Source organism: Telopea speciosissima, chromosome 7, assembly GCF_018873765.1.
Source record: "Telopea speciosissima isolate NSW1024214 ecotype Mountain lineage chromosome 7, Tspe_v1, whole genome shotgun sequence".
Classification (NCBI taxonomy): Eukaryota; Viridiplantae; Streptophyta; class Magnoliopsida; order Proteales; family Proteaceae; genus Telopea; species Telopea speciosissima.
Window position 1 is genome coordinate 53783221 of NC_057922.1, and position 13007 is coordinate 53796227.

At 39.7% G+C, this 13007-nt stretch overlaps 2 protein-coding genes across 4 annotated transcripts in view; both read left to right on the forward strand.

Moving 5' to 3' along the window:
• Window positions 1-1955: 1955 nt before the first annotated feature.
• Window positions 1956-5497, forward strand: LOC122669377 (outer envelope pore protein 16-2, chloroplastic-like). Of its 2 annotated transcripts, XM_043866129.1 has the most exons (8): window positions 1956-2131; window positions 2237-2288; window positions 2429-2500; window positions 4253-4284; window positions 4389-4422; window positions 5031-5098; window positions 5215-5371; window positions 5419-5497. In XM_043866129.1, the coding sequence occupies exons 1-7, from the start codon at window positions 1994-1996 to the stop codon at window positions 5356-5358; spliced, it is 540 nt and encodes a 179-aa protein (XP_043722064.1). In that variant the 5' UTR covers window positions 1956-1993; the 3' UTR covers window positions 5359-5371; window positions 5419-5497. The 2 variants fall into 2 exon arrangements, with proteins under 2 accessions (XP_043722064.1, XP_043722065.1); XM_043866130.1 differs by lacking the exon at window positions 5031-5098.
• Window positions 5498-9965: 4468 nt separating this feature from the next.
• Window positions 9966-13007, forward strand: part of LOC122668035 (lon protease homolog, mitochondrial-like) — a 64759-nt gene continuing 61717 nt past the window's right edge. Inside the window, exons 1-2 of one of the 2 annotated variants that reach the window (XM_043864566.1) lie at window positions 9966-10489; window positions 11552-11617. In XM_043864566.1, the coding sequence (XP_043720501.1) occupies window positions 10166-10489; window positions 11552-11617 (390 nt within the window). In that variant the 5' untranslated portion in view covers window positions 9966-10165. The remainder of the gene's footprint in view (window positions 10490-11551; window positions 11618-13007) is intronic. The other variant, XM_043864568.1, reaches the window with a different exon arrangement.

The following is a 13007-nucleotide window of genomic DNA, read 5'->3' on the forward strand; positions in this document are numbered from 1 at the left end:
GGGTAAGCACAACATCACCATTTTTGCCCCTAGGAACGAAGCTCTGGAATGGGATCTTGACCCTGAGTTCAAGCATTTCCTTTCCCTTTTGGTTTTGGTTTGGCATGGTTGTACCTTTGTGGTTCTAACCCCTTTCTTTCTCAAAGCCCTACGAAAGAGGGTACCCTGTGAGAGATGAGTTGCAGGTTTTGGAAAGTTTAGGGATCGCACGGGGAAGAGGATAGTGTGGGATGGGGCTGCACGGTGGTCATGGTGTTAATGGTGGTGGTGGTGGCTGCGGCAATGGTGGGTAGTATGTAAAAGAAGAAGATGATTTGGGGAAGATGAGGGTTGGGCAAAAAGGTCTTTTCAAATTACAGGGCTGGTAGAAGAAAGGGTAGTTTGGTCAATAAAAAAAAGTTTTTAGCATTTAACCCCTAAAATTAACGGTGTGGACTTAAATGGCTTTAAGGGGGTAAAGTAGAGGTGGTACGTGGAATTTTCAGTGGGTGCGTGTGGACTTGTCAGAAACTTAGGGGGCATGAGGAATATTGGGTGCATTTTAGGGGTACGTGTATTTAACCCATTTATTTTTTATATTATCTTGACTAATATTGACCGATACTGACCGATACCAACCGATCCAATCTCAAGATCAAAACACCCACCAACTTTGGCTGATACATGATCCGATCCATAAAAAAACGATTTGGGGAGTTTTTTGACCGATCCGCTCCCGATCTGGAAAGTTTTTGGCAATGACCGATACCGAGTCCAATACCTGGATTTTGAACCTTGGCGCCTAGACACATGAGGGTGGGCGCAATGACCACCCTGCCCCCTGCACAGACTGCCTTGGGGAGTTTTTTTACCGATCCACTCCCGATCTGGAAAGGTTTTGGCAATGACCGATACCGAGTCCAATACCTGGATTTTGAACCTTGGCGCCTAGACACATGAGGGTGGGCGCAATGACCACCCTGCCCCCTGCACAGACTGCCCATGTGCCTAGGCGCAGCCTGCGCTGCGGCACAGAGAACATTCTCCCCATGACTTTGTTCACCTTTTTCTTCCACACCGATGACACACACCCCAAAAAACAGGGAAAAAGATCTATGTACGGGAGTGTGGCCTACGCCAGCACTCCCATGAGTCTATCTCTCTCCTTCCCATGTGAAAAGACACCTCAACCCTCTTGTTTTAATGAGGAGAGAGATAGACACATGGGAGTGTTGGCGTAAGCCACACTCCCGTACAGAAAACTGCTTCCCTAAAAAAAAAATCCAATCTATTTTTCATTGAGTAGATTTTTTCGTGTGTGGTTCCTTGATCGGTGCGGTTCCCTAGTGCCTCTCACAAGAAGAGGGTGGACCCCACTCGAGCAGAGTGTTCGATCAGGTGCCCCGGGTGGGTCCCATCGGACCAAAATACCACTTGACCTCTGTTGTGTCGTCGGATGTGCACTGCCACCCCACCGGTACTATAGAGGATTTTAATACGGGTCCCAACCCCCTCTTGTGAGAGGGACTAAGGAACCGCACCGGTCAAGGAACCGTAGACGATATAAATCCATGGAAAGATTGTGTTGTACAGTCTACACGTGGTATTGATACGTGGGGAATGGAATTCGAAGCCAGGGAGGGAGGGAGGGAGTTGCCGCGACTTCCGCCTTCTCGTTCCAAATGCCAACACAACAGAAGGCGTGATTGGACGTGTCCACTGCTGAACTCATCCAGAGAGCTATTCTTTGGTTCAACACTTCTTTGGAAGTCTTAAGAGATCTCTCCACCTGTCTCTCTCTCTTTCTCTCTTCGTTTCTTCTTCTTCCGACTTGTTTCCCCCTTTCCTTTTGGTTTCTCTCTTCATCACTGAAGTTATTTTTGCAACCCAAACTCAACAGCCAAAATTGAAGCATATTTCTCTCTCATTTTGATAATTTCATCTCCTGGATCCGTTCCTAACTGTGTTTCTTTCATTGAGATCGAAGTAGAGGATAAGAAATTAAGAAAGAGAAATGAGCAGTAGTAGTAGTAGTAACTTGGAGACTCGATCTCTGTTGGATGAGCTCCGAAACTTCGACAAGGGCACCTTATTTGATCTCGGCCATCCACTCCTCAACCGTATCACCGACACCTTTGTTAAAGCCGCTGGGGTATTATCTTATCTGACAAAACTCTCTCTCTCTCTCTCGATTTCTCTCGATTCATGATCAGATTAAGATATAAATGCAATAATAATTCACAATTGTGGTTTTCAGATTGGGGCAGTTCAGGCTATCTCTCGCGATGCTTACTTCATCGCCATTGAAAGTATGCTTCAACTCTGTAACTTGATGGATGGATGGATGAATGGAATGGATATTCATAATTTATTTTCTAGGGTTAAGTTTTAGCTATGGATTTTAGTTATTTGGTTCGTAATTTGTTTATGAACTGGTTTTTTTGGGTAGGCGCGGGAATTGATCCCAGCGGGATTCCAGATCTCCAAGGTGCCAAGAAACAGCGCTTCCCAGACTTCAGCGGTAATGCTATAATTTTATTTGATATTCCCTTCACATATAATATTATTCTGTTACGAATCCGACAAAAAAGGTAAGGGTATTTATGACATATCAACCCCTCACATGATATGAAAAAGGGTGTGCAATTTCAATTTTTTGAGCTGTGATTGTACAAATTTTTTTCCATATTTATATATAGAGAAGAGTTCTCTGTTGGGAAGTGGAAGGTAAAATGACCGCCCCCATCCTCAAGATGCTTCCGTTTTTGGTATGCTCTCTCATTGCCCTGTGCGTGCAGTTCCCCATATATATAGGACAATCCTTTACTTCACCCATGGTGGAGAGGACTTCTTCAGCCATGGGATCTAATTCACTGATTTGATCAAGAGAGTGTATTTCACACATTCTTAATAGGGTTGAGACGTATATTCCCATGATGAAAAACTTCACCTAATATGGAAGTGTAGGTTGCGTTTGGTATGCATTCTCATAATAGATTTTGGTTGGTATGCATTTTAAGGTGTGTTTGATCTATAATAATAGATTCTGAAGCAAGAAAATAGAGAAGAATCGGGTTTTAGATTGTGTTTTTGACCTTGAATCTATTAAGAGTATGCATAGTAAACACAGCTTTAGAATGCATTATAGATCGAGAGCACATTCTAATACCCCCCCTAAAAAAGATTTGTTGTTTGGAATGTATTCTCATTAATGGATGATAGAGAAGTTGATCCATTTTGGTATGCATTATCCAGCCTATTTCACATTCTGGTTGAGAGCGAATCGGCATTCTCATTCTATGTAATGCGTTCTTAGAATGTATTTTAAGAATTGACGGAGGATGGGCATGCCGCTCCCTTGCGGGATGCTAATGGTGCACACCAATGGAGAGCACAGGACAGGAGAGGTAGGGGGTGGAGTCTTTTTCAGGGGGTGGGGAGGGAGAGAGGGAGAGAGGGAGAGAGATCACAACCCCGACTTGCACAGTGTTTTCCCTTTAACAATACATATCAAGCACAGCCTTAAAAAGTTTTCTTCATCTTTCTTAGGAAGTCAAAGTTACCCTCTCTAATGCAATCTAGTGGTATCGATGGCCATGGTATATCTTAGATAGGAGTTCGATACATCCAAAAACCGTAGTGTACCACTACAACTGATGTAAAAATCGGATCCCAATTCAATGACCAATTTTCAAAGAGCAAGACCTTTCCTCATCTTCAATGCATGCTTGATGGATATTGTATGTAAGGTTCGTAATCTCGGATCGGTCATCCGTACAGATCCACATGTACGGACAAGGGTAAAAAGGTTTAAAAAATCAGATTTTTTTACAAAAAACAGGGGCATAAGTGTCATATTTGCTTGAGTTTGGGCGATCCCGATCCAGTCGATACCGAGATTACGAATCTTGATTGTATGGTCTGCACTCTTTTATCTACAAAAATGCCCTTGACATACTTCTTCAGTTTTGACTTTGGCTGCTCCATTGTGACCAAGTAGTCACGGGTTCAAGTCTGGAAACAGCCTCCCTGTGAAAACAGGGGTAAGGTTGCATACATTATGGCCCTCCCCAGATCCCACAGTAGTGGGAGTCTCATGCACTGAGTACGCTCCTTTATATATATATTCTTAAACCCGGCTCTTCTTTTTTTTCTTATTTCCAGAATGTGTTTGACCGAGAATCTTTTCCAAGAATGCAATTGAGGCCTGAGCCTATGTTTTATTTCCACTTTTTTCTGCCACTGGGTTGTTAACCAATTCATGGTTTTGCAGGAGAAACCAACAGCAGATCTCTTGAAGCAATGGTATGAGTCTGACTGAATCTGGAACCATATGGACTTGGATTGGTACGTGTGACAAACCAAACATTCATGTTTAATTTTAGCTTATCATTACTTCCTTCTCTCAGGTGAAAAATACTGGCAGAGAGTCTTTGCAGTGGGGTAAGCAACTTCTTTTTTTTGTTCTCTCCTTACCCATGTTCTATTGTTGTTCTCCTTTTTGTTTCAACTCTTCATTGATAGGAATTTTTAGTTTCATTGGTTATCATGTTATAGCCATGATTGGGTAAGGTATAAAAACAGCAAGGGGATCTAGCATCAATGTTACACTCTTGAGTCCCACATCAGTTACCTTTGTGACTTGATGTAGGCTTATAAGACTTTTGGGCTCTCCCTCCTCTCAAGCTAGCTTTTGGGCTCGGCTCTGGTGCTTTCATTGACCCCATCTTCTACGGTTGATTGACTACTTGAGAGGAGCGACCTGGGGGGAGTAAAAGGGCTCCCTGACAAGAAGGTCAGAGCTAAGCATGGGGGAATGTTACACTCTTGAGTCCCACATCGGTTACCTTGGTGACTTGATGTAGGCTTATAAGACTTTGGGCTCTCCCTCCTTTCAAACTGGCTTTTAGGCTGGGCTCTCGTGAAGTCTTGTAACACATCAACATTTGCTATTTTGCATTGGGTTTTTTCATTAACTGATACAGATTGATTTTTCGATCAAAAGTACTATGTGAAATCTTCGGTTTTTCCCTTAATCTTCTCTGTTACAGGACTAGCTGCTGGAATGTACTCGGGCCTAACATATGGCCTGAAGGAGGCTCGGGGTGCTCATGATTGGGTAGTGTTTCATCTTTCATTACCTTATTTTTCTTCTTCTTCTTCTTTTTGTGATTTGTCAATCAGTCCTTTTGTTGCAATGTAGATGAGAACCAAAATCTTTCTTTGTTGGTACAGAAAAACAGTGCAGTTGCAGGTGCAATTACTGGAGCAGCATTGGCATTCACCTCGGAGGATCATTCGCACGAGCAGATTGTTCAATTTGCCATTACAGGGGCAGCAGCCTCTACAGCAGCTAATCTTCTCAATGGGATATTCTAGATTGGTTGTGAAAATTCAATCAATCCTCTTTATGAATTCTCTCCTATTAATCTACATAAAGGAGATGGGAAGTTAAGAGATCAATATGATCTACATCTACAAAAAGAGATGGAAGTTAGGTGCAATGCTTAAGCGTCTCTGTTTTCTACTTTTTCTTTGTTTTTTCACCCCTACCCACTTTTTTTTTTGTTAGGAGTCTTAAATTACAAGTGTTTTTTACTATGATGTGGTGGTGCCTTGATGGGAGTTTTGGGTTGTGTTTGTTATGCTTTCTTGGAATAGATTCCGGATCTAGAATGCATTTTGAAATCGATTCTTCTCTATTATCTCAGAATGTGTTTTACATGTAAAATCTATTTCGAGAATGCATACTATTTTTCTCAAGTCTTTTATGGATATATTTGGTTCATTTGCTTGTATTTCTACTTAATTGATCGATCTTAGGAGATAAAAATCTAATATTGATTTAAAATTTGTCAAGTTAGGTCAAGTCATGAGGATAAGTCTTAAGTCAGTCCGGGCTGAAAAGTTTAGCCTAGATTTGAAATGTGTGGTTCGGTTTTGGGAATGCTCGGGTTAGCTGGGCCAAACTTGCACTCTTAATTTATTGTTTGGGTTGCACTAGCAAGGTATCCTAAATAGAAGGTTTCAGCCCAGTAAGATATCTAGCAGCCAGTTGTTCTTCTTGATCTCCTTTTTAACATCTCCAAAAACAATATTGGACTTCCCCATGGATTTATTTTCTAGGTTGAGATTCAAAATGAAAGGTTTTATATATAGATTATCAAAGATACATCAATTAAGTTCAGGTAGCTTATACAGTCATGGCTGGTCTTACATAGACAAACAAAGATATATCAATTAAGTTCAGGTAACCTATGAACCTTTATTCCTTGAGGTTCGCTGATCGGTATGGTTGTGCGGTTTCTCTCATAGGGGGTTGAAATGACCATTCTATCCCCTGATTAAACACACTATCCGGGTGGGATCCACCCCCCTTTTATTAAAGGCACTAGGGAACCGTACCGAGTAGGGGAACTGCAGGTGATAAAAATTTGGTAACCTATACAGTCATGGTTGGTCTTATGTATAAACAAACAAAAAGATATCAATTAAGTTTAGAGGTCTATATTGCCACTGTTGGACTTACATATATAAATCAAAAAAATATTTCATTTTAAGCATATTGACCTTTAATGTCATAATTGAACTTACATATAGATTCAAGAGTCTTTTTCAAAACTCAAGAGATTATAAGGCTATGGATGAACTTACATATGAACCACTAATCTTTAACACTATATAAAAATAAAAAAAAATTAAAATTAATGACATTTTAAAAACGCCTTTAGTGGTTTGAGAGGAGATCAGACCATTTTAATTTTTTTGAGTAGTAGGCTGAGGTAAGTTAGGAAATATGGATTTGTAATGTGGCATTATGAAGCCTTAAAAACATAGTTGATAAGTTTAATTTTTTTGGTTACCGATAAGTTTAGTTTAATACCTTAATAATGAGAAGTTTTGTTTAATACCCTAATAATAATCGTACATGAAACACGAGAAAATGTAACGTAAGATGGTTAAACAAAAGGAATTGGATGTTATCAATCTATCATCATATCAGTACTAATGTACCAGACCAATTAAATGTACTTGGACAAGAGTAGTACTAGGATGAGTGAACTCCTAAAGAAAGTCTTTATGTTGTATCCCTTTTTAATTTTTTACCCATACAAAACTATAAAAAAAAAATGTGGATTTTGAAATTGAATTGTGCAATGATCATGTTTGTGAACGCATGTGGTTAAAGAAACTCCTCAAAGACTTAAAAATAGCTCCTGAAGGGCCTATGAGATTCTATTGTGAAAACAAGGTTGCAATCAGTATAGCCCATAATCCTATTCAGCATGATAAAACAAAAGATGTTGAAATTGACTGTCACTTCATTAAGGAGAAGATTGAAGATAGTCTGATTTGCACTTCATTTGTTACTACTGTGAACCAACTGGCCGATGTGTTCACTATTGGTTTAATAGTTAAAACCTTTTGTTCTATTGTTTTCAAGTTAGGCATACGTGATATCTATACACCAACTTGAAAGGGAGTGTGGAAAAGTTGAAGATTGGTTCGGTTCGATTCTCTTCTGATTTGGTTCTCTTGATAAAATGTGTTATGTAACTAAGTACATTAGAGTGTCTAGATTCATTATGTACATGTTTAATGTGTTTTTTTTTTGGTGAATTACATGTTTAATGTGTTAATTGTGTAATTCTACAATCATACCATATTTGTAACATTCTCAAGATTATAAACAAAGCGGTGGTCTCTGTCTCATTGAGAAGCCAAATCATCCTATGTGACAATTTCAACAATAGGATATCTAAAATATTGTGGATTGGCCATTTTATCAAAATTTAGATTGAAATCCAATATCCCTCTCATATATAGACATACCCTCCCATATACGTCTAGACACCCTAAATTTTTCAATACCATATATTTGCCACTTGGAAAATTTAGATTAGGCTACTACTTCACATGTGGGCAGAGGACCATGGTAGATAGTCCTAAAATTTAAGTCATTCGAACTACCATGTGGCAAGTTAATTAAGAGAATGCTGAGCAGTTGAGCTTTCACTCTTGTTAAGGAAACACAAATATGGATATCAAGTTCTAAAAACCATTATATTAAAAAAAAAAAAAGAACCTACGAAAATCCTTTATGAATTTCCAATTACTATAATATAAATACAATAGTTACTGGTTCCAATTCACTATGAATTTTGGATTATCCAACTGAAAAAAATAAAATCCACATTTTTTCTTTCATTTCATTATAAATGAAAAATATAAGTTTTTTAGGCATTGTTGAGAACGCAACTTGGTTGCGTGGCTCTTGCGTCTAGACACAGTAGTGTGCAAAAGTACCACCTTGCCCCCCATGAAATAAAAAACCATATCTATGTTAATACTCTACATGTGCTATCTTATTCGCCCCTGCACTAGTGTAGGCACTACAAGATCAGACAACAATCTCTTTTCCATACAATATATAATGATAAAAAAAAAAAAAAAACGACTGAATTCAATAATAAAAAAAGGAGTTACAATATTGCAATTGGAACTCTACCCTACATCTCTGATCAGACCAGACAAGGGCTGAAGGTAGACCAAGGTTTCAAGAATCGAAAATCGAAAACCTAAAATCGACCCAAACTATTTATTAAACGTGCTAGGCTCAAAGCCCGGACTGAATAATATAGGTCGTTCCCGATGCAAGGGTCCAACTCGACGGTTGGCCAACCCTCTAAGAGCCCGTTTAAGGCCAATTTAACCTGCTTAAAACCAAAATTCAACGGATTGTTTATAAATGAGAACAGGCCTAGCTTATGAGGACTTATTACTTAAATGGGCCAGTCATGATGTGGGAACTTAAAGTAAGGGAGACTCATTATCCCCATACCTAAACCAGCCCGGACCGACCAATTCATACCCTTGGTTGTCATTGTACTTGTACGTGTTATAAGTGTGTAACAACGTGGGACAAATCTCGAAAACTTATCACAATGGGTTAGGATTTCTCGCAAAGAGGAACACCGCCGCTGGCTAGGGTTTTCAGTTGATTAAGATTTCTCCCAAGAAGAGCCGTTGCTCGGTTAGTTTTCTCCGCCGGTTGTGCGTGTTAGACCTTCATACTCCTCCTTTGCTCATTTTGCCATGATCCTTGGAACCGCCACTGGTGACGACGCCACCGACAATGACGACGAACCTGTCTAGAAAATCACCCCCTTTCATGGATCATCATCGCCCCGCCTTCCACTCTGCTTCACCGCTTCCATTCCACCGCCCTCTATGCCCGCCTCCATTCCACCTTGCTCCATCGTTCTCTGCGCTCGTATTCCTTCCCCGCCCCCTCCCCTGAAGCTCCCGCTCTACCCTATCCAGCCTCAGCTCTGTGAATGGTTATGGTTTTTAGCCATCATGCCGAGGGGTTCCCAAATAAGGGAGGTTTTTCTTTTTTCTTTGTTTGTTTGTTTGTAGGTTATGCCAACCTTGGTACTGGTGGCACCAAGACTATCGTCTGCTCCGAAGCTCCAACCGCCGTTCAATCTTCACCATCCCTCCCTTGTCGCAGGATGAAGCTCCACTTGCCAATCCAGCAGATCTGTTCGAAAGTAGGCTATGGCAACATTTCTGGTGGCCTCCTTGCCTTCGTTCGAAGCTCCACTCGTCGATCTAGCAGACTTTTGTCGATCTGAAAGTTTGTTTGAAAGTAGGCTGTGGCAGTGTGTCGGCACGCATGAGCAATTTGGCGATGGTTTGTTCGGCACGTATGACCCCCCCTCTATTGGCACGCTTGTGCATGCGCTCTATGTTAGTTGTATCTACAATTTTTTTCTAGGGAAGTGGCTATGACCCATCCTCTAGTCTAGATGACCCAATCAATGACATGAGATCGGGTTAATTTCCACTCATTAGTTTCGGATACCGTATATCCATACCTTTTGTTTATCATGCTCTTTATCTGTTTTTCTTTCTATCCAAAAAAAGGAAAAAATAGGACATATTCGTAATTTACGAGAAGGAAAAGCCGCAATCTCTTACTTGCGTTGCACACAATCAAGGATTTTAGGAGGGTTTTAGAATTTGGGGGACTTCGCATGCTATTCCTCCCTCTGGTCCTCTCTTCAACCTTCTACAATGGCGGTTCTTCGCAAAAGATGAACTGATAAAAATTATAACAAAATACGGCATTAAAGATCGAAAAGACCATTTTTTTGAGGATTTTCTCGATCAGTTGGCATCTATGCTGAAGGCTTTATCAACTTCATGTTTACAGGGTCGATTGCAGAACTTGTCTGCGAAGCTCCCTGCCAATTTCTCTTATGGAGAACCAAGAACTCCATTGCTTCGAGTTTTAGGTTCTTTAAGAAGCTCCAATTCCAGAAATCCTAATTTATGTAAAAGGGTCTTCTTTTGTTCCGACTCTGGTGATGGCTCCAATCCGGTGGTTGACGCTGAGGCGAAGCCTGCAGAAGCCGAAGCTGTAGCGGAGAATGCAGAGGAGGTCGATGCAAAAGCCTCATCGGCTATCGTCCCAATTAATCCTAGACCAGAGGATTACCTAACGGTAGCTGCCCTGCCTCCTTCGGTTTCTTTGTGGATTTATTTCTCTTTCTTCTTCTAGTTTGGTATACGGTAAAGTTATGCTTTCTTCTTCTTCCCACTCTTCAAGAGGTTAGCTTTAATTCAATCAAGTCTTGGTCTTTAGGTGAAAAGGTAAAGAAATTTAGTTCGTCTTCATATTTTTTATTTTCCTAAATGGCTCCCCCATTTGAATGTAGCGTGAATTAGGATAAATGTTTTGGAAGATGTAATTGAGTACATTATGAATTACTTGGCATTGTCATACTCAAAATGATACTCACTAGTTTCAGGATTTGTGACAAGAACAAGGACTGTAGGGGCTTTGAATATTTTTTCGTGATCCAGTGACAGTACTGTAGATGATTCTGCGGATATGTAACACGTTTTTTCTGAAGTTGGTGCTCAAATTAAGATAACCCTTATTCATGCTTTTGTTTCTCTACTACTTGTACCACTAATTTCATATTATTCTTTTTGCAATTGTCTGGTTAGTTTGGAGATGCACCTCAGGAGTTAATTTAGACACAAATTAGTTTCAGTTGGCATGTTGAAAGAATTACTGTCGGTGATAATTGGAGAAGATAATCCTTGAATAAAAAAGGCTGTTCTTTTCCATGTTCCCTCTGATAAATGCATTTCAGGAAAACAATTTACAGCAGAGTTAGATTGTCATCTGTCACAATCTTATGCTAGGTTTTTCAAGGATAATATTGAAAATATTTTCCTTTTTATATCCATTTATATGAAACACATAAACAATTTCATATCACACTTTGACTTAGAACACTTTACAGGTAGAAAGATTAACTCTAGGTTAGCCAGAGCAGTATACAGTTACACTTTTTACATGGATCATGTGCAAAAGTTAATTTTCTTTACACTTAGATACATCCTGATGAAAACAATTACTGAAGTGCTTATCAAGTACTTTCTTTAATTCAATTACTTGATTATTTAGTTTCTTTTTTAGCTTCTAAATTTTTACTTTTCTATTTTCCACTAGCAACATGCATTGAAAAAAATATTTTATGCTTTCCTCTTGCAGGTTTTAGCATTGCCATTGCCACATCGACCACTGTTTCCAGGTTTCTATATGCCAATCTATGTTAAGGTATGCCGGCTTGTTGCATGTCCTTTTAATATTTGGTTGCCTTTGAAAAAACTGTCTTTGTTTTCAAACCCCACTTGATCAATTAACTTGAGATTTGCCAAGGGTTTTTGCTAATTTGCTCTAACTGTATCCTCTGATTATAGTTTCCAAATTTTTTTTCGTCCCGCCCCTCCTTGTTTCCTGGGTGGGATGGGCTGAGGAAACCTAGAAAAATTGTACTAAACATTTACCAGTGATGTAGGACCTACAGGAGAGCAGATGTAAAATCCTTACCCCAGCAGAAATCTAAATTTGTGGAATACTCTTGTTTATCTGTTGATGTTCAGCGCCATATAATTGAGAGCTTTGACATGGGAATATCAAAGGGTAGAACTATCACAAGGAAAACAAGAGAGGGGAGTCTGCATACTGCAGCAACTATGAACTCTTGTAATTTGGCAGTTCAATAGTCTGTTTAGTGGCAAAGAAAATAGGAATACAATAAATACCATGGTAAAATAAAAAATGTTATTTGAAAATTTCTGAGGCACATTGTAAAGAGTAGAGGTGTTTTGAGCAGGTTTTACCTAAACTAATTTGGAAGCTCTGAGAGTCTTATCTTCCAATGAGTGGGTTGCAGATATATCATCTGGGTGAAAGCCTTTTAGTTTATTAGTGTTAACAAAACAGGTTTGTGGAATAATGCTTGAATGATCAATGAGATCAGTCAAGCTCTCTATTTATAATAATAATAAAAGAGATTACAAGGGGAACCACTATTCACAACACTGTTCACGTGAACAGTATCACAGCCCTAATTACATTTCTACCCTTGCTCATAAATACATAAATAAAGAATAAATAAAACACCCAAAAGATCAGAATACCCCCATGGTATTCTGGTGTACATAATTTAACACTCCCTCTCAAGTTGGTGCAAATATATCAATCATGCCCAACTTGACTAGAATGGGATGGAACAATTTCCCAGATAATCCCTTAGTGAAGATATCAGCAACCTGATCAGCAGACTTCACAAAGGGAACACAAATCAACCCTTCTTCCAGTTTTTCCTTGATGAAATGTCTGTCCACTTCAACATGTTTAGTGCGATCATGATGTACCGGGTTGTGTGCAATGCTGATTGCAGCTTTGTTATCACAGTACAACATCATGGGAAGATGAACAGAAACACCAAGATCTTGTAGCAAGCCTTTCAACCAAAGTAACTCATAAATGCCTTGTGCCATAGCCCGAAACTCGGCTTCAGCATTAGAACGAGCCACCACATTCTGCTTCTTACTACGCAAGTGACCAAATTACCACCTACAAAAGAACAGTACCCAGAGATAGACTTCCAATCTGCAGAACCAGCCCAGTCCGCATCAGTATACGCCTCTATTTGTAGGTT

Bases quoted from the DNA above. Each gene is read 5' to 3' on its own strand.
- LOC122669377 (XM_043866129.1), top strand. From the start codon at position 1,994: ATGAGCAGTAGTAGTAGTAGTAACTTGGAGACTCGATCTCTGTTGGAT. The intron at 2,289-2,428 runs GTATGCTTCAAC...TTTTTTGGGTAG, and splicing joins TTACTTCATCGCCATTGAAA to GCGCGGGAATTGATCCCAGC. The intron at 2,501-4,252 runs GTAATGCTATAA...ATGGTTTTGCAG, and splicing joins GCGCTTCCCAGACTTCAGCG to GAGAAACCAACAGCAGATCT.